General features: G+C 36.7%; 1 protein-coding gene across 1 annotated transcript in view; it reads right to left on the reverse strand.

Moving 5' to 3' along the window:
* Nucleotides 1-26,086, reverse strand: part of nomo (nodal modulator) — a 45,574-nt gene that overhangs the window by 7,087 nt on the left and 12,401 nt on the right. Inside the window, exons 7-21 of the mRNA XM_073870890.1 lie at nucleotides 22,740-22,892; nucleotides 22,483-22,620; nucleotides 22,169-22,258; nucleotides 21,823-21,928; nucleotides 21,537-21,687; nucleotides 20,169-20,346; nucleotides 19,939-20,080; nucleotides 19,709-19,840; nucleotides 11,659-11,795; nucleotides 11,458-11,545; nucleotides 10,833-10,896; nucleotides 8,983-9,078; nucleotides 8,186-8,386; nucleotides 4,861-4,943; nucleotides 1,105-1,264 (exon numbers count right to left, since the gene is read on the reverse strand). Coding sequence (XP_073726991.1) covers nucleotides 1,105-1,264; nucleotides 4,861-4,943; nucleotides 8,186-8,386; nucleotides 8,983-9,078; nucleotides 10,833-10,896; nucleotides 11,458-11,545; nucleotides 11,659-11,795; nucleotides 19,709-19,840; nucleotides 19,939-20,080; nucleotides 20,169-20,346; nucleotides 21,537-21,687; nucleotides 21,823-21,928; nucleotides 22,169-22,258; nucleotides 22,483-22,620; nucleotides 22,740-22,892 — 1,919 coding nt within the window. The remainder of the gene's footprint in view (nucleotides 1-1,104; nucleotides 1,265-4,860; nucleotides 4,944-8,185; nucleotides 8,387-8,982; nucleotides 9,079-10,832; nucleotides 10,897-11,457; nucleotides 11,546-11,658; nucleotides 11,796-19,708; nucleotides 19,841-19,938; nucleotides 20,081-20,168; nucleotides 20,347-21,536; nucleotides 21,688-21,822; nucleotides 21,929-22,168; nucleotides 22,259-22,482; nucleotides 22,621-22,739; nucleotides 22,893-26,086) is intronic.

Genomic DNA, 26,086 nt, shown 5'->3' on the forward strand with positions numbered 1-26,086 from the left:
TCTTATTGTGTGGCTACACATATTAAATCAATGGACACTGAAAAGTGAATGTTTACAATAAGCTTTGAAACACCTGGTGTTGTGTGACGACTTCTAGTGACTCTTATTTTATTTACTTCAGAAAAAAATAACGTGGCTTTGCAAGCAATATTTGAAGAGTTTCGTTGCAAAACGAGATAAATCCATTTTTTTACATTTTTGTCAAAACATGTTTATTATTATGTTATCATGGTATTATTTTGTTTTATGGTGCTACATAGCTGTATATTTTAAGTTATGAAGGTTTAAATCAAAACAAACGAGGGGTTTTGTGTTTATCTTTTCAGTTAATCTTCTACACCCCTGCTCCAATTTTAATATATTCATTCAAAGTTAATCTATTTATGCCTTACTAGCATGTTTTCATGCACCTAAATATATGATATGATCTATACTGATATACCTGGTATATACCAGATAATAAATGTGGTCTTAATTTGGGTGGTCAGACTGCATTTGAAATTCAATCTGCATCTAATTTAGCTAAACCAAGTAAATTTGCTCGAATTAAAGTCATTTTAGGATGCCAAAGTCAAGTTTAATCATATACAATTTATTTTACCAGCAACAAAATTGTGGCCAGTGAAAATGCTGAGTGGCATGTAACTTGGGACAACAACTAGCCACTTTGGCTGGTGAGGAAAAAAGTGAATGTCAAGCCCTGATTACGTCACATACATAAACAGAAAGATGACCGCACATGATATTGCACATACTCTAGATGGGGAAGAGTTTGTGGGATTAGTAAGAATGTGAAATATGTATGCTAGTTATATAGTTCAGTTTTAAAATATATTTTTAATGTAGTTGAAATGGATTCTACAAACTTAAGGCATTATTGTATCACATAGTAAATCACGTTTTTATTGCAAGTTATCACAAGCCATATTTTCTTCAATATCATGTAGCCCTATTATAGTACTATGATTATACTGGAATTAAAACATAGCAAACGCAGATTTACACAACTACTGTAGCGGTAACTATATTTTTCTGGTTGAAGTCCAACTGTATGCTTTAACTTATTAGTCAAGACAGGAGAGAGAAGAGAGAAAGGTGAGACACCTGTAGCTTCCATTCTCGTCAGTAAGAACCGTAATGAGAGGGGTTGTGGCTCCATTTTCCTTAATGGAGATTTCCACCCCCTCCAGCATAGGCGACACCTGCCCCGTGAGAAACAGCCCTGCTCGACCTGCAATCTCCACCATCTGTCCCGGACAGTTTTCTGCCACAACAAATTCACCAGAAAGATTAAGACAAACAAGAATACACACAAAACTTTGCAACCTTGCTTCAATTGACCTATCACTAAGCCTCGCAGCCCTTATGGTGCATTCCCACCAGCTGCGGTAGAGGCGGCAAAAAAAAAAGCGATATTCGCACGTACTTGGATGCTTAAACATTCGCGAGTGAAAGCCGCACGTGAAATTCTAGTCATTCTGTACATTCACGCGTAAATTCGCGTCACGGGAGGGGCTTTTGCGACTTCGCTCGCTTCCTGTAATCACGTCACTACTACAGCCAGGTCCTGATTGGTTAACGCGCCTTCCGCGTCGCAGGATGCCTAATCGCGTCTTTACATTGATTTAACATGTAAATCACCCTGGAAATTCACATCATGGGAGGGGCTTCTGCGACTCTGCTGAGACTCCGCTCGCTTCCTGTAATCACGTCACTACTACAGCAAGGTCCTGATTGGTTACCCCGGCACGGAAATCCACCAAAGTTCAGATTTTTCAAATCGCGCATTTCCCATGGCAACGCTCAATTTGCGCGGAACACGCTGCAGGATGCCTAATCGAGTCTTTGCATTGACTTAACATGTAGCTCACTTGCGCTTGCTGCGTCTAACGCGGCTGGTGTAAACCCTGCATTACAATGGGAGCTGTCAGTTTGAAAACCTTGTCCCAGGATGTTTTTATATGTTTTAGATGCTGAAAGGCCACCTCTCATCAAGGAGCATTCTTAAATATGCTTAAATATGCCACAGAGGAATACATGAAAGATTTTATTATAAAACGGCTTGTTCTGGTTCTTCATTCTGATTGGTTGAAACGCGTTCTAAGCCGTGATAAAATACCCCGGCAAACCCACGGTTCAGACCGCATCACTGCGCCACTGTTGCTGCGTACTGATTTATGAAAACAAACACCACAGTCTTTAATCATTTTTTAATTTTTCTACCTTTGCACAATTATGGCGATATCCAGATAAATGTCAATAAATATTGTTGAGTCATTTCGTCAATAAAGAGAAAACGTTCTCTGACTTGTTTTTGTTTTATTGATATTTCCGCAATTATCCACTAGATGGCAATCTTACCCAACTTAAACACTGACGCATTCACTCGACACAACAGCGTTGTGGTGGATTTAGCGTGACTAGTCTGTTTTAATGGCTCTGAATCTGATCTCTTACAAAAGTTCTTCACAATAATGGAATTATCTCCACTTTTAGCTGAAAATTTGAGAGGTGATAACTGATAAGAGAACAAATGAAGGTAGGATGAAACTTTTTTTTGTTGTTGTTGTTGGAAAGCGGATGGACTGTTCTTTCATTTGATATTTTATGTTTATTTAAAGAAGATAATTTTTCTGTAAGGCATTAAACTAAAACTGGGTGGCAACTTAAAAAAAAAACGCTGACAGGGAAAGAGTTAAGCATGCTTCCAAGCATATTTGATCATGACTTCAACAGTTGCACGATATAAATGTTAATGTTGTCATGCCCGGTTTTGCTATGCTGGGGTGCTCCCTCTATTTTTGACTGAATTTGTTTGGCCCGTCTTTCTCCTCCTAGGCTGAAGGGGGAGTTGTTGTTTCTCTGTCCATCTGACAGCAGCTGATGGGCAGGACTATAAAAGACATTTCCTGCCAGCTGCTCGGTCTCTGCTCTGCACGTTTTGATAGCCTGGGCTCTGGCTTTTGTGCTGGCAGCAGTGCTACCATCATACTCCTTTAATTTTTGTCTTTTGGCACAACACATAGTCTACACTTTACTGATTTGCATTACACTTTTGGATTAGTCTTTTCATTTTCTACATTTACTGACTAGATACATTTGTTGATTTAAATTATGCTTTTATTAATAATTTGAATGATTTAATAAATTACTTTTGATTTAACTGAACAGTTGTTGTGGTCTCCTCTTAGAATCAGAACAAAGAAGGGGGAGGCAGCGTTTAGTTTTTATGCGCCACATATCTGGAATAAACTTCCTGACAATTGTAAGCTCGCTCCTACTCTCAATTCTTTTAAATCAAGGTTGAAGACTTATCTTTTTAATGTTGCTTATTTTAAATCTATTTAATCATTGTACTGTATTGTAAATCTTATTCTTGTATTTTGTATTAGATCTGTATTGATTTTGGTTTTGTAAATCTTATTTCTTTCTTTTAAATGTTGCTTTTATATTTTATGTTTGCACCTTGTAAAGCACCTTGAATCGCACCACTGCCGAAACGTGCTATATAAATAAAATTGCCTTGCCTTGCCTTGCCTATGTCATTGCTGCTGTGAGCCAAGTAGTCGTGACAATGTATATTTTAGATGAATGTTGATTTATAAAAATAAACACCACAGTCTTTAATCATATTTTCATTGTGTCTTTGCTGAGTCTGTGTTATTTGTGAACTGCGCTCTGTTGCAGCCAAACTTGATTCTGAAGAACTACTTTGTTTGGCGGAAGTGTCATATTTGTACTAATATAATTACAACTTATTTGTGTTTTATTTTGTGAAACCCTGCTATGCATATGATGTAACCGTTTTATAAACGCAATAAACCCCGCAAAGCAGTGTGTTACCAGTGCATTTTATAACAGCTAAGGGGGTTTAGGCACTCCTCTTCGCATCATGCCTAACAACGCCCCTTAGCTGTTATAAAATGCACTGGTAACCCACTGCTTCTTGGGGTTTATTGCTTTAATATAAATATGGTGAGAAAAAAAATTAATTTGGAAGCGAGGGTTTACAGATCACAATGCAAGAAGTGGGCGAAGCTTATGCTAATGTTACGTTGTCATGATCGCAGATGACATCAGAATTAACACTGTTCATGTACCGCAGGCTAAGATTAAATTAATTTACATTTAACCAGTTTAATATGGAGAGGTACTGAACTTTAGCACAAGTTATCTATCTAACTTAACCGAGGCAAGGGCTGTTTTAGTACGTAATGATTGTGATTTAATAAGATTAGTGTGATGTTAGCACAGATAAAAACAGTGTTTTTCGACTTACCCCAAAACAAATTTATACATCCTTGTTGATCTAGACATTAAGTGACATTTTGCTGTCTTGTCTGTAAATTGTATTCCCCATCCTCCCAAAATACCTGGGATTAGTGTTACAAGTACCCCAGGCACATTGTTTTACCATTTTGGTAGCATAAACACAACAATAAAAATCAATGTAAGCTTCGGATCTTACAGTGCTTTTCTATGACGCTGAAACCCGCCGTTGTCCGCGTTCCGGTCCCAGTGCCATTGATACTCAACTATCATTGGTTTACCTGCGTTTGACTAACTGTTCCTAAAGGTAATCTGGGGTTCAGAACTGTGTAGACAGTTATGTAGTAAAAAAGTTTCCCTAGATTCACCAGCCAATAGCTTAAAGACATTATTTAATAAATGGATGGTCATGCAGATATGTGGCCCATAATAAAATGACTAAAAGAGAATTGCTGATAATCTGTTTTCATCATCTTGACTTGGTCCTTATTGCACTGCTACACACAATATACCGATTAGTGTAGAAAAACCTATAAAATAGCAAAAGAAATGCTTATAAACAAGGTTTGCAAGATTGTTTTGCAATCTTACCTCCAGTGATTGTAGCATCTACTTCAGGCGGGTAAAACAGAAATTCTTTGGATGAGGGTGTGACTGTAATTTTCTCCCCGGCTCTGAAACCAGCAAATATCCAAGATACACAATTAAAATAATACAACTGATGAGCGGTAAGTGACGACAATATGACACGGTGCAGCATTCATGCATGATAAGGGCTGCATGATTAAATGTATTTTAACAGTATTAAAGCACCCATGAAATTAAAATAAACACGTTAAGTATAAATACATTAAGCTTAACAAGATAAATTAACTGCTATGGCCAAAACACTAAAAAAAATTCTTATACAGAAGATATAAACATTCAAAACCTACAATTTGACACATGCGCTAAAAAAAGTCTAGAAATTTTAAGCCATCACCCTACACTTCTGCTTCTCATCAAACCTCCTGTACAATCAATGCTCTTTTGGTGCTGAAGCATCCCTAGCTCTACATTTTGTTACAGTACGTCTTTGCTGGACTGTGCCATAAATGAAAGGCCATTGTTTTCCAAATATTGACTTTACTTGGGCACAGGCAGTGGTTAAATTTAAAGTGCCCATTTTGTGAAAAACTCACTTTTTCTGGGTTTTGGGGTGTTCATTTGTGTCCCTGATGCTCCCACACGCATAAACTTGGAAAAAAATCCATCCATGCTGTTTTGAGTGAGATACACGTTTCTGAATGTCCTCTGCCTTGAGTCTCAGATGCACGAGTTCAAACTCAGCGCCGTTGTGACGTAACTAGCCGTTTCGTCACATTACGTTTGAATTTTCCCACCCACCACCCCACTCGCAGGTCTCCACCCTCTAGGTAACTAGAGAGCACAGAGCAGTCACTTCGCTCATGATAGCCTCTATGCTGTTATCATGGCTCACGGAAATAACATTGTATTTGAATATTATGGATTATACTCCCGCCTACTTTTAAAAACAAAGTTTTAACGCGTGTTTATTGGAACCTAAAGAGTAATCTTATATACAGTGTGTTACGACGCAAATAGTCCTCAGATTGTAGGCGATAAGACGTTCATGCGAAATCTGATGTAAACAACAGACTATGTATCTATATTTCACGGATTATACGCATCTGTGGGCAAAAATGGTCATTGGATTTTTTTGGGACTTTCATGGATTATTCACACATCTGAAACAGACTTGATTCGATTTGTGATCGTTATATCAACACAAAAGGTAAGAAGTCACGTTATATTTAGCATGTTGTCATCTTCTGTCACAAACTACATTTATGATGCTAAAGCATCTGTATCTCAAAACAGAGACCAAACATTAATGCTAATCCCATAAATTATACCTTTTACATGTATAGTAATGTGAATAATATTGTTTAGACAGTAGGCTATATAGATATTTTTTTTGCAGGCTAGATAGTTTGCAGCGTGGTTTCGAAAGTAAAAAAAATATTTAACGGCTTTATTTTACAATTCTACATGAACTAAGTAAAAGTGTTTTGCCAAACTAACCGAGACAGGGCCTTACCGACCTGGCTTTTCTGACGAGGCTAATGTACCCCCGAGTCTCTATCACTTTCCCAAGATACGGTCCGGACCTCCCGCTAGCTTCTAGCAATTAGCACATGGCCCACAAGCAGTATACATCCCCCGCCGGGTCTAAATTTCTGTCATTTGCGAAAATAATGTGTTTCAAAATGTTTTATAATGGGAATATGTTAGCATTGTCCAGGGAAAACGAGTGTATTGTTGAGACTGCTACATCACAATTTACTCTGTGCACCATTCTTACCTCTCTATCTCTCATCTCTACAATGTCTAATGTCATAATCCTGTGCAAATGCGGATTCTAGAGGATCTGAGTGAGACGCGGGGCTGCGTACCAGTGATGCACGGGTCAATGTATAAACAACCGGCACACGACCGACGTTTTCAACAAACCCGCCCGCAACTTGGACCGCAAAAAAAGAAGTCTGTGATTTTGGCCGATTCGGACGGGATTAAAATTCTCAAGCCAGGTGTCTGTTACATGCGCTTTGCCGTTGCAGAAGATCACGTGCTCTGGATATGCGTGTTTGTAGCCTAATGTTTGATATTTTGCTTTAAATGTAAAATTATTACAGAACATGTAATTTATTAATTTAATTTTAACAAATCAAAATAACTTATACAAATCAAATAAAGTAGCCTACGTGTTTTATATAACTGGCTGCTTATAATAAAATAATGATTAATAACAATTTATTATCTTTATTAATTAACATTACCATTCCAAAGTGAAACAAAATAAGGTTGAGTTTCTTACCTTATAACGTTACTGATATTTCAGTGTTTAGTCTTAACAGATATTCAGCTCGTCTTGATTTAATTATTTTATTCCGCCAAATGGAAAAAACATCTGAATTAATGGGACTCAAGACCTAAAAAGAACCGCGTTTTCAAAAGATATTACATTACATTTATCAGAAGACCTCTGAGTTTGGCGAAAAATATTAGGTAAATTGCTCTGGAATTTTTACAGAGGTTGCAGAGAAAAACACAGACATGGCCGATTCAGACGGGATTCGGATGGGATTAAAAAGCGATTCGGACGGGATTAAAAACACAGTGGACCTCTGAGAAGCATGATACGGTAAAGTAATATTTAAAACATGATGTGCTTTCTGCCGGCTGCCCCATCAGTTTCTGTGCGTTTGTGGAGCGCGTCACAAAAAATAACTGAAAATCTTCGTATTTTTGTAAATTCGTTTTGTTAATATGCTAATTATTTAAGTGCAACATATTTCGTGTATGCCTATTTATTTTATTCAATTTCTCGATACACAGAATAGCTGCAGGTGTGTCATGTGACCATCACAATGTTCTGTTGTTTTTAAGATATTTTAGATAATGTTTATAAAAGAGTGAACAACGCAAGGAATTAATTTTGTTAATTTAAATAGTCTGTCTGCCCCAACGAGCTGCAGTTGTAGCAAAATAAAAGTAGAAACTGTTTCTCCGGCTGCGCCGTCTACCCGTACAGCAGCTTGTTTCGCTGTACCCCTTACAAAAGCTGCCAATCATCTCTGTCTCTCATTGATTATTGTGAAAGTACTGACGGAATTATCTGGATTTAAAATCCTAATTATCAAACATGTTTGATGAGATCGGGTCGGCCCCGATTTGCTTGAGAGCATATCGGAAGGAGCATATCAGAAGATTTTTAAACGTTTCACATTTCAGGATAATCTAGGCCGAACTTCGGAGCCGATCGAGGTCCATGGCCCGGTTATCCTGTAGTGTGAGCCAGGCATAACAGAACAAAAATCTGCAGTATTGGAGACTTATCAGCAAAACCTCTTACCGTGCCCAGTAGGAGAACTCGTAGTGGAAAGGCTCGTGAAGTTCCTCCAGGTTCTCTAGCACAGGTGGGCTCTGTTCTTCTCCTCTTTTCTCCTTCTCCTTCATATGGGCAGCTATTTCCTGGAGCTGTTGCTCTCGTCGCTGCTCCTCAACTGAGAGAAGGGGTCCCAGAACCAAAGCAGGCTCACTCTCAATGGAAGATCTGACAAATTAAATGATGATTCACCAGCAATGAACCTTTAATTTGTTTAAAAATCAAAACAAGCGGAATATAATCGATACTTAGAAATACATTAAGGCCGTGACACCCTAAGCCATTTTCGACCCATTTTTTTAACCTCATTTGCTTAGTTTCTCTGCACCGTTGGCACTGTGCAGACCCCATTGGCAGCTTTTAGGCAAATTCATCAATTTCTGTGGGAACTATTTGGTGAGAGATCACTCTGACTCGTTGTTTAGATTACATTTTTTACACAAACTATATATGAAGAGTTACATATACAAAAGTGTATTTTATTTTATATACAGTATAAAAAAATTATATATAATGATTTATATAAATTCTCATCCTAAAACTACTATTTTATATTTTTTATTTAAAGAAGTTGACAAATCCAATTGGTGAGCAAGATCGTTGTAAAAAACGTAAGCAACAGTTTACATGTCAACAGTTCCGTGTTCTCCAGGTTTTCTTTTAATTACAAATACAGACTACTGCCACCTGCTGGTAGCTGAGAGTTATTTTCATGTAGGTTGGTTTGGGGTGTCAAGGCCTTAAAAACACATCTTCTCACTCACTTAATAGTGACTGTAACATCCAACATCTTATCAGTTGTGATGAGTCCTGTCATGTGATGTCGGACAGCAGTAAGGGTTAAAATGCTTGGGGCAGAGCTATTTAAAAGAAGTGAAAATAACACATTTAATAATACTTAACATGGATAATTGTGCAAATATACAAGAAATTAAGTTACCGTGACAGTGTGTAGTTATGATGTTTATACAATACAATGCAAAACACCAGACCTATTTTTATCAATATCTAATCTTAAAGCCCCACTGAGTAGTATCTACTCCCATTTAGCGGTAAAATTCTATACGACAACCAACTGAATATTCCTTCTTAGCCCCCCCCCCCCCATTCGGAACGCGTTTTAACTAGTACGGTGGCCCTGTCATGCCAAGGTTAACATGGCTTCCAGTAGCTACAAAGCAATGATAAAAATGAACAATTTGCAATGTACTTTGCCTGTGATCCGTCAAAGCACACAGATGTATGTTAAACATGTAAAAAGTCTGATTGTCATGATATGTCCGCTTAAAATCACATACAAAAAGCAACCATATACGTAGCTAAGACACTCCTTTTTCATCCACGCGAGGAAAAATATCCCAGGGGCTGTTACACTTGATATTTAGATGTGTTTTCATCGATCGGATCACAAGTGGATGAGAGAGACACATCACGTTTACACTTGGTGTTTAAATCCGTCTCTTTTTGTCAATTTTTTGTCCAATGCTTATGTTTTAAGTTAACGTTAAATGTCCGTGTATATGTAAGAGCTTTAATCTCTGATATTGGTGAAATAAGATCGCTCAACTTTCACACGCTTGTAAAATGAAACGAAAGACGAGCAGATCAGACGCTTTTATCAATGAAAGGCTAAAAATAGGGCTGTCACCGTGTGTTTGTGCTAGACGTCAGAAAATATGAAAAACATTTATCTCAGTACCTCAGATTACATAAATGGGCGGAGAGACGACGTGTGGCTGTTCGAACACATTAAACCACATGCGTGTTTACACTAACTGCATAACCATGCTATAGTTAGCCAAGGAACTATAAAACTTCAAGTTTACAACATAGACCGTATAGATTTAAACGAATATGCTGAATTACCTGTGGTGAAGATAAAAAGTAGCAACTTCAGTGTCCATTGAGCCCCATCTTGGAAAACTAACTCCAAAATTGACTTTGGTCTTGATGTTTTTCCTGTCGCATTGTCGTTTAAAATCCCTGTTTCGCTTCCTTGGCGACTTGTTATAATGTCCTCGAGAATATGTCTTCAACAGGCTTTCAAATCAAAGCATTAGATCGCAGGTTTATCACGGCGTGCGGCTGTTGTAAAATCCGAAGGATTCAGTCTATGCAGGTCGCAGGCTGCATACGTAATAAAGCCTGATTTATTTAAATTAACTAAGCATTACATTCGCAAGTCATAAGCATATTACATCAAGTTACAATTAACTAAGAATAATTGTCAGCTTTATAATTGTTAATATTCTGAAATAAGACTGTCTTGATGACGTATAACGCCTACACATGCAACCTCAGGAGGCTTCATCTAGTGGCCAGTGTGAAAGGCGGAGCTTGAATTTCAGGAATGTCCCTCGTCGGCGAATGTATTTCAAAGATGGAGGCACAACATGGATTCAGCCAGAGAGCGATTCGACAGTATGTATTTTAAATAGCAGATTCTACACTTATGAGAATACTTTGATTAGTGGGGTGGAAGTAATTACACATGAATGAGCACATACTTTTGAAAGAAAACATGGGTTTTTGCTAAGAATTAACTAAAAAAAGTACACAGTGGAGCTTTAATTTTAGAAATTTTGCCAAAATGCTTGACATGGTGGGTACATACGTGTTGTAGGTGTAGTAGTCCTGTTCAAACTGGTGGCAGGAACGTGGGGTCACTTTGTAAACACCTTACATTAGAAAGAAACATGTTCGGGAGCATAAATGTATAGTTTGTCGCCCAGAAACAGAAGTTCTCTCATCATTTATTTATCAAAGATTTTTATGTTCTTATGTGGAACCAAACATTTTGAAGCTCTTAAAATCGCACTTATTCATCTTTTATGTAACCCAAATGACTCCAATGGGTTTAAAAGTCTTCTGACATAAAACACCTTTATTCTAACTAACAAGGTTAGTTATTTTTCCCATTTTCCTTTTTAGAATTGTTTTTGTTTGTTATTTTTGGGTCACCTTGAAGCTGTAACATTCATTTACTCTGGTATCCTTGAACAAAAAAACAGCTTACATGTTGTTCATTCTATACAATAAATCAAAAGATTCTTGATTTTATTTCCTGGTGTCTTTTTAATTGGTCTGGCGACTGGTGAAGTAACAACTCCTATTTATTTATAGCAAATTTTCCTCTAGAGGAAGTAATACATGAGTGGTAGTAAATGATGAGAAAATTTTAATCTTTGGGTGAACTTTCCTTTAGTATGGTAGGTTACTTTAAAGAATAAAACTCATACCTGGTTTGGACAGACAGAAGCGATTGACTCCTTTAGACAGGTTGTAAATGCCAACATTCTCTGGTGTACTTCCATCTTGGAAAAATTCCTAAAAATATTTATTAGAGAAAATCATTTTAGACCAGCACTGGCGGATTTCTGGTGACTGCTTTAATCTTTTTTGACTACATAATGTCTAAATGTACTGTATGTAAATCTCACCAAAGTGATGGCATGGGACAGTGTGCAGCGGAGCAAGTATCCAGTCTGTCTGAATTCCACTCCCTGAACATCTGAGTCCAGTACATCAACCTCCACGGACTTGTGCTTCCAGCACCACTCATCCTGGGTGATCGCCACTGTGGTAAAAAGTAAACAAAATCACAAAATCTTATACCTAGATGATTTCAATTAAATCTTAAACATGATGGCAAGCTCATCCATTACATCCAAATGATACAGAAGGCAAATGTGACCCGTTCAGGCAAAATAAGTCGGAACGCGCACTTTCTAATTTTGAGCTAGAGGCAAAAAAGTATAAATGACGATTTTGGTTGAAATTTAGCCCTATTCGGACGGGATTCCTTTTACAGGGGGACCTCTGAGAAAATCGTGCTTCTCAGAGGTCCTCTGTGTTTTTAATCCCGTCCGAAACGGCCATGTCTGTGTTTTTCTCTGACGACCTCCGTAAGAATTCCAGAGCAATTTACCTACTGTTTTTCGCCAAACTCAGAGGTCCTCTGAGAAACTTAATCCCGTCCGGATGCAAATGTCTGTGTTTGCCCGCAATATCTTTTGAAAACGCGGTTCATTTCGTGTTTTGGCCAACGTGATCTGCCGTAAGGTCTTACTAATGCGCGTATATTGTATTTCCTGAGTCCCATTCATTCAGATATGAATGTTTTTTTGCATTTGGCAAAATAAAATAAATAAATCAAGACGAGCTGAATATCAAACACTGTTAAGACTGGCCACTGTAATATCATTAACGTTATAAGAAACTCCGTTCAAAGTTGTTCAACTCCGGAATGGTAATGTTAATTAATAAAGATAATACATTTTTATTAATCATTATTTCTTCATTTCTTTTGTGTTTATTATAAGCAGACAGTTATATAAAACATGTAGGCTAACGTTACTTTAGTAGGATTTGTATATTTTATTTTGATTCGTTAAAATTAAATAAAAAAATTATGTTCTGTCATAATTTTACATTTAAAGCAAAATATTAAACATTACAAACACGCGTATCCAGAGCACGTGTTACTGCAACGCCCAAATGCATGAAACAGACACTCCCATCTCTGGAATAGCCTGCATCATTTTAATCCCGTCCGAATTGGTACATAAAATCACAGACGTCCTGGGGGACACGTTGAAACTCAAACGTTGTTTGGAAAACTAATCCCGTCCGAATAGTGCTTTAGACTGGACGATATGGCCAAAATTCTAATTGCCAGTATACTTTTCGTTATGAATGTTAAACTTACGGTATGAATGTTAAAAAAGCTTTGGGATAAACTAAAAAGAATGCCCACAACAAATGTCTGTACTTATAAACTAGTGAAGAAATGATTTTGCCAAGTCAATGAAGCCTCCTCCTATAAAACTATATAATATTTTTAAAAAGGCATAAATGAATTGATGTTCATCTTTAATTTGTATTTAGCCGCCTTTATACAAAATTAAATGTAAACTCACTTTCAAATAAACATAACACTTTAAGGCTCACCTTTAATATGAATAAAGTTTACCTGAACGTCAGTCAGTGATAAATTCTGTAATGCAGGGCTCTCATACTAATGGATAATTCTAATAACTAATTCTTCAGTCACATTATTAATTTTCATAGTTCCATCGTTTTGATCAATTTGCTATTATAGTAATATGTGGAAAATATTAACAAATAGCCTGAGTGAAAGTGACTTTTGAATGGTAGTACGCTATTAACATTACATAAGATAGTTGGACAGAAAAATGTATATTAAAGCTCTAATTGTAATTGCATTGTAAGCTACATAATAATATATTAGCTACAAAACACCCCACAGGGACACGCTTTGGAAGAAAGAAGCGCCTTGACCCATTCACCATTATTGAAAAAATATATAATCTGAAATATTTAGATATTAAATTATTGTCCAGCCCTAGTCGAAATTGGGGTTTTCATAAAAATAAGTACATTAACCTCCTAAGACCTGGATGTCCATGTGGACATCACATTTATTTGTTGTTTGCACCATACTACTTAATTCTGTGTAACTGCAACCTGTTGTACACAAACGTGGACAATAAAAAGCTTTATGTTCAAAGAGAAATATTTGGTTATTATATTTTTTGGATCCTCCTAACCCCAAATAGCTGGAAGAAATCTGAAAAAAAGACAAGCCGAAGCCCGGGTCTAAGGAGGTTAAGCCAACGTCTAGCGATCTCAATGCTCTTTATTTGTACGTTTTCTGAGAGGTGTACCGTCCTAAATGCATAATCTAATACAAAGATGTATGTCCATCCACATGCATGTGACATTTTGGTTTCACGCAGATATAATCCGTTATGTCTTAAGTGAATAATTGGTTAACTATAGGGAAAATAATATCCGATGTTTAACATTATATTAGATCATTTCATTACAGTAGATCTTAAAGGAAAACACCACCGTTTAAAAAAATGGCAGCTGCGTGTGTGCGCATCAGGTGTGCACAGACAAGAGCAGCTGTGAGAAAAAAGAAAGTTTAAAGTTTAAACGGTCAAACCTTTAAAATGCATGCAAATAATAAACTTTTTGCACGAGGATGCAATTGTCCGCAATAGATATGTGTTGTAAATGCTGTTTAATGGGGATGTGAAGACCGGAGGAGCATGTCCTCATAGAAAATACACATCTCTGTAAAGGCAGAGAAAGAAATCCAAATCTGCAGGTCGCACATGAACAACGGGTTATAAGCATGCTTGCACTACGTAAAAAATTGTCTCTAATTGCAGCTGCATTCAGGATCCCAATGATGACAAAAGTAAGCGGAAAGATCTGTTCATGAGATTGGCAAATTTAGCGGGTACCGATCAAGTAATTTAATGCCATTATCGGCCAATACCGATCAGCGGCCGATTGTTCGGAGCATCACTAATTAATGTCGCTGTTCTTCAGATTGTTTCAGGTATATTCATGATAATAAAGAAAATTTTGAATGATTGTGTTTGACAAGTGTTGCTTTTTTAAAAAGCACGTTATAAACGACTAAACTCAGTGATATTAGATTGATAAGGACTTCCTACTAATCACAGAGCCGTAGTACACGCACAAGCTGTGCATGAAACACAGAATCGGAGCCTTGCTATTCAGAAATGATTTCAGAATCAGGTATTTTTAATAGGGAACGTGATGCATCGTCACAGCCCTAGTGGACGAGCATAAAAAAAACATTTTAACGCATTGTGGGAGCATTTCAATTAGCATTAAACCTTTAACTGCAACACCAAGAAAAAGGCATTTGAAAAAAAATTTGTTTGCATTTCTTATCTCCTATCAACCTAGAAAATGTGAAAAAGATCAACCCAGTAACTTAGTTTTGGTAAACCATTCTCTGCAAGCATGTGAAAAATAGGTAATTGAAATTTGGCTCCCCTTGTGATGTCAGAAGGAGCTCTTATTATAATAATTCCGCCCCTTAATTTGCACTTTCCAACCACAGCACTGCCATTTAGTCCAGAGAGGGAGAGACAGAGAAAATAATTCACAGCAAAATTAAGTTTCAATTTCAACAAACCACCATCACTGTGATCAGTGTTTGCACTTCATCCGCTCATTTGCATTTTAAAGGACACACCCAAAACAGCACATTTTTGCTCACACCAAATTATTTATATGGTATTTTGAGCTAAATCATCACATATGTGCTCTGGGGACACCAAAGATTTATTTGACATCTTTAAAGTCTTGTGACATGGCCCCTTTAACATTTCTTTGTAAACCAGCAATGCTGTGTAGAGTAAGCCAACGTTACAAACAATCCTTCAAACAATTTAAAACATAATTTAAGAAGTAATTTTTGATTAATTAATCAGTAATTATGATGTCCATACATTAATTATATAAATTCATAATAGTTATTTCAAAAAAATATCCAGAAGTGGCAAAAATACATACTTAAGAAATTATCTCAATATATATTTAATAAGAAATAACAATAGCTGTGTCATATTCATAGCTGTGAATGATCAGAAATGTATACTTCATAGCAAATAGTACATTCTGACTGCAGAAACGGATGATCTGAAAACATTACCTTAGCTTTTCTACATAAAGTGACAAATCAATCGTTTGGTTGAGCTTGTTTTTGAAAAATTATTCAAAACATACGAAAGGTTTTTCATGGCACCAAGTAACATAATTTTGTAAAGTTAGGGCTCTTACAATGTAATATGTCAAAAAATATGCTTTCCTTGCAAAATTTCAACAAGAACAGTTTACATAACAGGAGTGATTTTTTTCTTTCTGACATCCACATAACAAGATGTGTTGTGACAAGTGCAGTTGATTGACACATTGATATCTAGTGGATTTTTTTTTGGCATAACATATCTTAAACAAATAGTAGAGATGGCTCAATCAGCTGGAGTTAAGTTAGGTACAATAAAACATAGGGACTCAAAATGTGCTCAACCGCTTGGTTGAGCTGGCAGTTAAAGGGTTAAATGTAGCATTACACAGATGCAGGAAAATTAAGACCTATTAAAAAGTATTTATGACTTTTAAAGGCCTTAAATTTTGAAATGTATGATTTTTAACCCTCATATCTTTAACTCAAATTTTCTCAACATGTATCAACATATCAATTTTACATATGTTTGTTTATGTGTATGTGTGGTTGTGTGTAGGTCTTATATGTATGTAGCTAACTTGATGATGATAAAATAACTATGTGTATAAGATATTAGATTATAATATATGATTTAATTAACTTTGATTATGATGACCAGTATAAACAAACTACCTAAAGGTTTAATACTTGCACATATTAACATATGTAGTATAAGAAACAAAATTCAAGACTTGTCTTTATTTGTGCAATTTAACAAAATAGACATACTCATGATTTCTGAAACTCATCTTGATCATTTCATAGATGATTCAGATGTTGAGATACAGGGGTTTTCAATTTATAGAAATGATCGAAATAGGTTTGGAGGCGGTGTTGCCATATATATACGTGATCATTTCCTGTTAAACTGAGACATGACCTAATGGTTGATGATGTAGAAGTATTATGGTTATGGTAAAACTCCCATATTTAAAACCAATTATTCTTGGTTGTTGTTATAGGCCACCTAGTGCCAGGATAGAGTATGTAAATGGTTTATGTAATATGTTAGACAGAGTGACTGAGGAAAATAGAGAACTATACTGGATGGGTGATTTAAATATAGATTGGCTGTCTGATGATTGTCCTTTGAGGAATAAGCTTAAAACTATGACAGACACGTGTGGTTTATCTCAATTAATGGATCAAGCAACAAGAATTTCTAGTAATAATACAGGATCTGTAACATCAAAATGTATTGATCATATTTACACTAATAATCCGGATATGTGCTCGACTCCTGTTTCTGTAACAATTGGCTTTAGTGATCACAACTGTATTGCTGTCTCTAGGAGAACTAAGCTACCTAGAGCCTGTCCTAAAATCATTATGAAAAGATCTTTTAGGGGATTTAATGAGGAGAGTTTTCTAAATGAATTGGATAATATTAATTGGAATTTGATAAGTGATACTAATGATGTGGATGCATCCCTCAATTTATTTATGGATTGTTTTATGAGAGTAGTTAATAATCATGCCCCATTAAAGAAATTTACAGTTAAAGCCAAAAGCGCTCCTTGGGTGGATACTGAGTTAAGAAGCTTAATGGCTCAAAGGGATGAGGCTAAAAAGGTTGTGGTTCTTTCAAACTCTCTTGAGGACAGAAAATTATATTGTATTCTAAGGAATCAGGTGACTAAGGTGAACAGAGTGAAAAAGAAAAAATATTTTCAGAAGAGAATTGAAGATTGTGGTACAGATAGTAAGAGAATGTGGAATGTATTTAATGAAATTATGGGGAAAAATCTACTGGCTCTTCTTTTGTTGAATTGAATGGAGTATATTTGACTAAGCCAATACAGATCGCAAATTATTTTAATGACTATTTTGTTACTAAGGTTTCTAACATTAGAGAGACTATGAAACATACTGTTGATTTCAAATCAAATGAGCTAATTGAAAGGTGTATTATGAAAGATAAACTGTGTACATTTGAATTTCAGCAGGTTAATGTTGTGCAGGTGGAAATGTTGTTGAGATCTTTGACGGTGGGTGGGTCTGCTGGTTTGGACGACTTGGATAGTAGGCTGTTGAAGTTATCAGCTGGACATATTTCTAAACCAATCTGTCACATTTTTAACAGATGTCTGATAGGTGGTGAGTGTCCAAAACTTTGGAAAGAGAGTAAGATAATTCCTTTAACCAAAGACACAAAAGCAACTTTCTGTGGTCCAAATAGCAGGCCTATTAGCATTTTGCCTGCTCTAAGTAAATTATTGGAAAATATTGTATTTGAGCAAGTGCAAGATTACTTTTCTAATAATGATTTGACTACAATGTTTCAACATGCATATAGGAGCGGTCATTCCACCAGTACTGCTATGACACAAATGTTGGATAGTTGGCTAGCATCAATTGATAAATCAATGCTAGTGGGTACACTACTACTAGACTTTAGTGCTGCTTTTGATGTGATTGACCATGAAATTTTAATTTCCAAACTTATTAGTTACGGCTTTGCTTCCTCAGCAATCAAGTGGTTTAAGAGCTATTTGTCGGAGAGGTCGCAAAGAGTTTATTTTAATGGAGCATTATCTTGTAGCAAGTCCCTGGAGTGTGGTGTTCCTTAAGGTAGCTGCCTTGGACCTTTGCTATTTTCAATTTTTATAAATGACATGCCATATATACTCAGTAAGGCTAAATTGCCTATGTTTGCTGATGATTCTACTCTTTATTATGCAGCCTCTACATGTTCAGAGCTTAATCAGGTTCTGTCTTGTGAGATTAGCAAACTGTATAATTGGATAAAAACAAATAAACTTGTTCTAAATATTTAAAAAACTGTGAGTATAATATTTGGTTCTAAGTATAGATTATCTGAGAATCCTAAAATTGATCTGCAAGTAAATAGTCAAAATGTACAGCAAGTAAAAAAGGTGAAGCTGCTTGGTCTTTGGCTTGATTCTACATTATCATGGTCTGATCACATCAATAAAGTTGCTGCTAAAATGGGTAGAGCTGTGGCAGTAGCGCGTAAATGTGCACAGTTTTTAAATTCACAGTTGTTTAAACGTGTTGTTTGTACATTGGTTTTGTGTCATTTGGATTATTGTTCTGTTGTATGGTCTGCTGCATCTAACAGTCATTTAAAAAAATTACAAGTGGCTCAAAACAAGGCTGCAAGGCTTGTTCTAAGGTGTTCTTTGAGAACTAGTGTAGCAGTGATGCACAAACGTCTTGCTTGGCTGATGGTCAAGCAGAGACTATCTGTTAATATGTTGGTATACTTTCATAGAATCATTAATACTCAGACTTCTAAATTTCTTTATGACAAAATAACATACACTTCTGATATGCATTTACATTATACACGAGGGGCTAACAGTAGACAGATTTTTTTACCCCTACCTAAATCTGATTCTATGAAGAGAACTGTGTTTTATAGGTCAATTGTGTTATGGAATAATTTTCCTGTTGGTGTTCGTGAAATCAAGGGAAAAACTGGTTTTAAAAAAAGACTAAGAGTGTATTTGTCTTCATCATCATAATATTTTTGGATTGGTTGAGTAGGGTTTGAATGCGTGTTATGTTGTTTTTTAATATTTATTATCATGATATATTTGGAAGTAATCGTGATTGTAATGATGTTGTATGTATTGTTTGGACCCCAGGAAGACTAGCTGTCGTTTCGGCGTCAGCTAATGGGGATCCTTTACAAATAAACAAATAAACAAATATCAACTTCAAACATGTATAGCTCTGTCATTTTTTTGTCCAATTCCAACAAATCATACATTAATTTTTTTAAATAGATAATATAAAAATATAAATAACTAGTTTTTGAAAATTTGCTCATTCCAACTCATTTTGCACACATTATGGCTTGCAAGCATTTATACCAGTTTTACTACCATAACAACAATTATCTTTATTTTTCATTAAAAGAGGTCAAAAACAGTGCTATTCCCCCTTACCTTTGTACTTGCCATGTAGCACATTACTGAAAGCAAAGCTAAGGGTTTCACTTCTGCCAGAAAGCTGGATATTCTGGCTCTCTCCTTGTCTGCTCATGGGCTGAAGGGTGACGGTCAGATCTCCACATGCCACGAGAAAATAATTCAATCATTCAGTTAGAGAACCCATAATTACCTCTGCACTGTCAATTACAAAGCAATTTCAAAGTGAATGTCAAAAAATAGCTCACCGAGACATGACACAGAGCCAGAGACCGATGCTATAAACTGGGTAAAAATTAGGTCAGTGATAGGATGGTCCACTAGTGAGACATCAAGAGAGTGGGGCTGCAGAGCAAGTCCAGCCTTCATTTCAGCTTCAGGCAGAGTCACCTGCAGCACAGTACATACACAGAACATATCTAATTAAAATGTGACTATTCTACCTTTGAAGTCCTTTGATATTACAAAAAAGCACTACCTGCACGCTGTAGTCCCCTGGTTTTACTTGAAAGCAGAATGCTCCTTGATTGTCACTTTCGACAGTGCGGAAAAAGCCCTCATCTTGCCTCTGGGCCGAGAGTGTAACTTTGTAGCGTCCAAGCTGCTTAACACCCTCAGGAAGACGGCTGATTAAGATCTGGCCACACATGCTAAACCTAAAAATGACAAAGTTAGAGTAAAGGTAAAGTTTTGACAGATCTGACAGATGTCCACACTGAACATGATTAAGGTGTATGGCACAACCAAATACAGCCAATTGTTTTTACGCCTTCCGGTTGACTGGGCGAAAAAAAAAAATTCTAGAAAATCGCAATTCTAGAAAAAAACTCTTTGTTTATTTTTAGACGCGATGCTAATGGTCTAATCAGATTCTATGGATTGTGCTAAACTATGCTAAAAGTGCTAGCGCCAGACTCGGAGATCAGCTGAATGTATTCCAAAATGGTAAGAATTGAATGTTTAACTAAAAAATTAGCATATTTTCTAAAAAAGTGGAGTGTCCCTTTAATTAATTTTAAACTCTGTGTATGTTTTGATAATTGTTCTGAATCTGATCTCTAACAAATTCCTTTACAAAAATGCAATTATTTCAGCTTTTTGCTCAAATATGTTTAGACTGCGGACAGATGCGAGAGCGCGTGCACGTGAGACAGAGAGAAGCGCAGCTGCTCATGACGCGGCACGCTGGATTTAGTGGTAGAAGGAGACCAAGACGCGCGCATTAAGTGCAGGTACGTGCAAGAAGGAATTCTCTCTTTACAAGCTCTCCGCGTAAAGTGAAGCCCACAAACCCTCATGTGAGTAAAAGCATGCATTGTCGGTGTTAATATAAAACTATGATGATAAAAATAATAATAATAATAATAACCATTCGCCAACTATCGTCTTGACTATCGCCATGAAAGCCTGCCATTGGCGATATGTCTGAAGATCGTCAATACACGATACTATCGTCTATCGGCACAACCCTATTTCCCAGCTTAGGCAGGCCGCCCGAACTGCAAAGTGCTGCGGGAAACCATGAATCATACTTACAGGTTGTGGTTATAAGTCAAGATAGCACGACGAGCAGGGCGGAGATGCATTTTGCTTTGCTCTGTGACGACTACCATACGCGTTTTATAATTGAGGGGTGAGCTGTTGGTTGCAATTCGCAATCTCACTACTAGATGCCGCTGAAATTTACACACCACCTTTGAAGATTTTAATAATATAAAAACCTTATTAAATGAAAAAGAAAACTCTACCATGATGCATATCGTTATTATGATATGAAAGGAATCCTATCATGATTTTTGGTCATGTCACCCATTCTAGTGTTCATTATGTGCCAATTTATACCCACCCTGCAGTGATGATGTCTGGCAGCTGAGGAGTGCTGGGCGCAATCTTGACAGTGACTGGCTCAAAGAACATCAGCTCTTTTTGGGTGTTAATGGTGTAAGTGCCTGTAGTCATATTTTCCAACCGAAATGATCCATCATCTTTAGTTTCCGCTGTGAAAGACACCAGAGACAAGAAAAAAATGTAAATATATTACAATTATTTCTTGCTATTGGGTACTTGAATTACCATAATCAGGCATGGTTATATATCTTATGACCTTGACTTTTATGGAAATCATTAGTTACCTTTAATTTGATTATTGAGCATCACAACTGCATCTGCAACACCTTCTCCATTGGGGCTATTCAGAACTCTGCCCATCACCGAAAATCCCATGACCCGGAATACTGGCTGAAAAAACACATTACACATATTAAACTGACTGAGATTAAAGTATATGTGAGGAGACATCATTCCATAAATATGATTACCTTTACTCTACTCTGGTTATTTGAACCGAACCAACATTAATCAAGTCACCAAACTTCATCATAGCAAAACAAAAGGTATGGTAGCAATAGTATTCAAACCACAATTAGCATGAAGTCTTAAATCCGATCTGCAAACTGTAAAGAGAATTTGGACACTCACCTCCAACATCAAACTGTCATGCTGTACTTTAAAGTCTAGACGAGAAGGGGCAACATCAAAAGTGATTCTCTCTCCTCTGTAATACGGGATCTGAAATTCAAGATCAACCACGCTAAAAATTCAAACTGAGATATGTGTATTTATGTAGTATATTACCAAATTGACAAACCAAAACAAATATTTTTGCTTGTTTTGTAGAGCACTGGTTTAGGAACAAGGCCATGGGTTTAAGACCAATAAATTGTAAGACTTGAATGTATTGCAAGCCTCATTGTATAAAGGCGACTGCAAAATGCACGAATGTAAAACCTTACCACAGTGTATTCACCACTAGGAAGGCAGGGAAAAGAGAAGGTGCCATCCTCACGTGATTGGGCACTGCACAAATACTTGAGGAAGGGATTGCCAGCTGAAGCCCCATCTACTGGAGCCACATTGCAGCCAATAATATCCTAAGTAAATAGAAATAATTATTAGAAATAAATCTTGCTTTGCATTTCATATAGCATCCATTTAAATCTCAGAAAACAAATCTTCTGATGTGCTGGACTATAAATCTAAATTCCTTTACCTCCTGCATTACACTGGAAGAATAGAGGAGAAAATTGACTCCTCTCATGGGTTCACCATCACTTTGCACCTCACCAGAGACATCATAGCCTTTTACCACAAGGGGGGCTGCAGCAGGGGCATTTTCATTTGACACAACCACAGTTGTTGAGCTCTGTGCAGGGACAAAAAGAGTGAACCAACAGGATTAGAACAGTAAACTACTAAAAGTCACTGAAAAAAAACAGACTTTCTCACACAAAGTTAATGCTTTGAACTAGGGCTGGACGATTACTTAAAAAGTAATCGAAACCGAAATTCAGAAACTCTAACCATCCTTATTTTATCATGCCAGTTATTTCAGTTTGAATCTCTTTAAAACAAACTACCATGTGTGATGTTATGTGACTCCGCCCCATCCAGTCAGTGGCATAGAGAAACATGGAGGAGCAAATATGTTGACTAAGCAGAGCAGGATCATCTAGTGCCCAAGAAAAACACAAGTACTTTTTTACAAGTATTCGTGCATGTGCGGGCACCCATGACAAAAACACGGAATGCGCGATCAGGTTTTTACCGCACATTTGCACGATGCATCAATCGTTTTGTCAACATGCACTTAGTTGAATCTATCGATCTACCGACACATCTCATCCTAAACCGCGAGAAGACGCACCCGCTTGGGTTTAATTAGATATTGCAGTAGGGATGCTCCGCAGCTGATACAGAGTAGCGATTTGTTGTCTTTGTGAACGGCCAATACCAATGCCAATACCGATTCTTTAAGCTTATATGCAAGCTCTTTGATGACTGTAACTGGTAAATTTTTTTCTAGATAAAGTAATATCACAGATGTTGCCTTTGTAACGACTGAGCCAGATCAGACACACAATAACTACTTATATTTAAAAAAAAAAAAACATGCAGACCCTCACCAGAGCATGTGAGCGAAGCAGAGCGGTGTGAGGCTCCGCTAAATATTCCCCTCTATCTGGGGCTGCATTCAACACGAGAGTCTTACCTTACCTATTCATGTATTAATTTATTATCAAATGGTGTATAACTAACTAGCTACCTTTTGATGCACTACCATGTTTGCGTAGCACATCCTTGTGCTTTCTGGCTATGTGCCGCTTCAGATTCCAATTTGAATCTTTGCTAACCCTCACAGTCTCTCCACACTCCCTTTCAATTTCTTCTCCCTGATCATTCTTAACTTTTATTTTAACTTTACATTTATACATAAGGCTGGCGACTTCATTAAAACAATATTTGAACTCCATAACTTTTTGCTAGCCGTTTTTAGACTCTCAAACTATCAAATTACCAAAGGGCATTCTGGGATGAGCGAGCGGTGCGGAATTTTTTGGAAATGCGCTCTGATGGAAATATTACCACACCGCTCAACGCTCCGCTCACATGCTCTGACCCTCACCCAACAATCAGGCTAGGCACTGGGGTCTGTTACACTACCCCCAGACTGCTTTTAACACTCAAAAGCAGAACCAGGCCTTGTGACTATGGTAACACATCAAGATTCGAGTTTTACGACCACAAAAGAATGTGATAGATTTTGTGAAAGAGAAACTTTCTATTTAGTCATGCATGTATTCACTTATAAATATGTAAAAGAAATGTCTTAATGAAATATTTCTAATCTCAACATTGATTATGTTCTTGGTGTTTGTGTTATATCAGTATATTAACCCAAACTAGTTTAAATGAATTTTTTGTATTACTTACTTAATCCAAATCATATCTAGACCATGTTTAGTAATATGTGCTTAATTTTTGATGTCCTGAATGATAATATGCATTATGATTTGGAAACTTTTTTCATAGTAATATTATAAAACTCTTTAACATTTTCACCTCAACATCCAGTTGAATTTCTTACAGGACTCTCATCAGGATGAGGATGCGAAACTAGACATTTTCAGCGTACCTCTAAGTTTGTGCCAGGCCTAGGCCTTGTCTTTTCATTTACCAAGGATCATCTGTATCAAGCTGGTTTTCTCTCTCGTCAATCCTTTCAGCCAAGATCAATTGAAGCCTCAGCAAACTACATCAGGACACTTTCTTTTATTGGACAAGACATGCAAGTAGGCTTGTGCCAGTGTTCGGTAATATGGTAAACTATGGTAGTAAAACTGCACAATAGTGTTATTGCGGGGTCTTCAAATTACCGCGAAAAGACGTGCATTATTTTTTTTCCTTTGACCGGTTCAAGTTACACTGCACGGATGCTGCGCAGGTGTCACTCATACGCAGGTGCACACGTCAGACTCTCATTGAGAAGGATGGCGGAAGGATGATTGCTGCTGCTGACTATTTTTACACATTCTAAAGAGTAAAGTATGGAAGTGTTTTGGCTTCGTGAAAAAAAACGGGGTGCTGGTGATTGACAATTTCCCTATGTGTAGAATATGTGGACCGAAAAGGTCAGCAAAATACGGGAACACTAACTTTATGCATCTTTGAGACAATCATCCACAGTTCACGGAGATAAAGGCAAGATAAATGGCATCATATTTCATATCTTGTGTCTAAATAATAACATTTAAGTGTCCGATTAGCAATGCTAAGGTCCGCTAGCTAACGTTACGCTGTTTAGTTTGTCTAATATTATTACGTCTATTAAGCTAACATTATATTAGCTATCATACCGCTTGCTATCTGGTAAAACATATATTATTAATTATAGTTGATACTGAGCATGACAGTTAACGGTAAGTTAATTATTTAATAAAAAGGCTACAATTAATGTTAGTGCAAAACGCAGCTGCTAGAGTTCTTACCAGGACACGCATGTTTGATCATATAACCCAAATTCTATTATCTTTACACTGCTAAGTTATCTTTTTACAAAAAAAAAATTGTATCTTCCAAATTGTGTTTTATGTATATTTTCATTGACTGTTAAATGTGTTATGTGAATTGAGTTAACTGATGCGTCACTGTCTGTCTGTCAGTAATAATGACCATTTAAATATGTTATGTAATTTATTAGACTATGTATGTTGAATACACAGTACAGTGGATACAAATGGGCATACTGAATGGGCTTACTAAAATGAAAAGAACACATATTTATATATCATATTTAAGCATACAAACAAGCAAAAAAGACAAACTATCAGTAAGCTTTGCCTTCTTTTTATTCTCTATAATTGTCTAAAATGCATCTTTAAAGGTGCCCTTCCTCTGGCGTTTTTATTGTTTTAGACTGTTGTCTGAGGTCTACTCATGATGTTTGCATGATTTTTCCTCCAAAAACATCAAAAGCAATAAGTAATAGGCTATTTTGTACCCTGGTTTTGAGGCTGGTTAGAGAAGTGATCCGTTTTAATGGGCGGGCTGCATTGACGA

Source organism: Misgurnus anguillicaudatus, chromosome 8, assembly GCF_027580225.2.
Source record: "Misgurnus anguillicaudatus chromosome 8, ASM2758022v2, whole genome shotgun sequence".
NCBI classification, from domain to species: domain Eukaryota; kingdom Metazoa; phylum Chordata; class Actinopteri; order Cypriniformes; family Cobitidae; genus Misgurnus; species Misgurnus anguillicaudatus.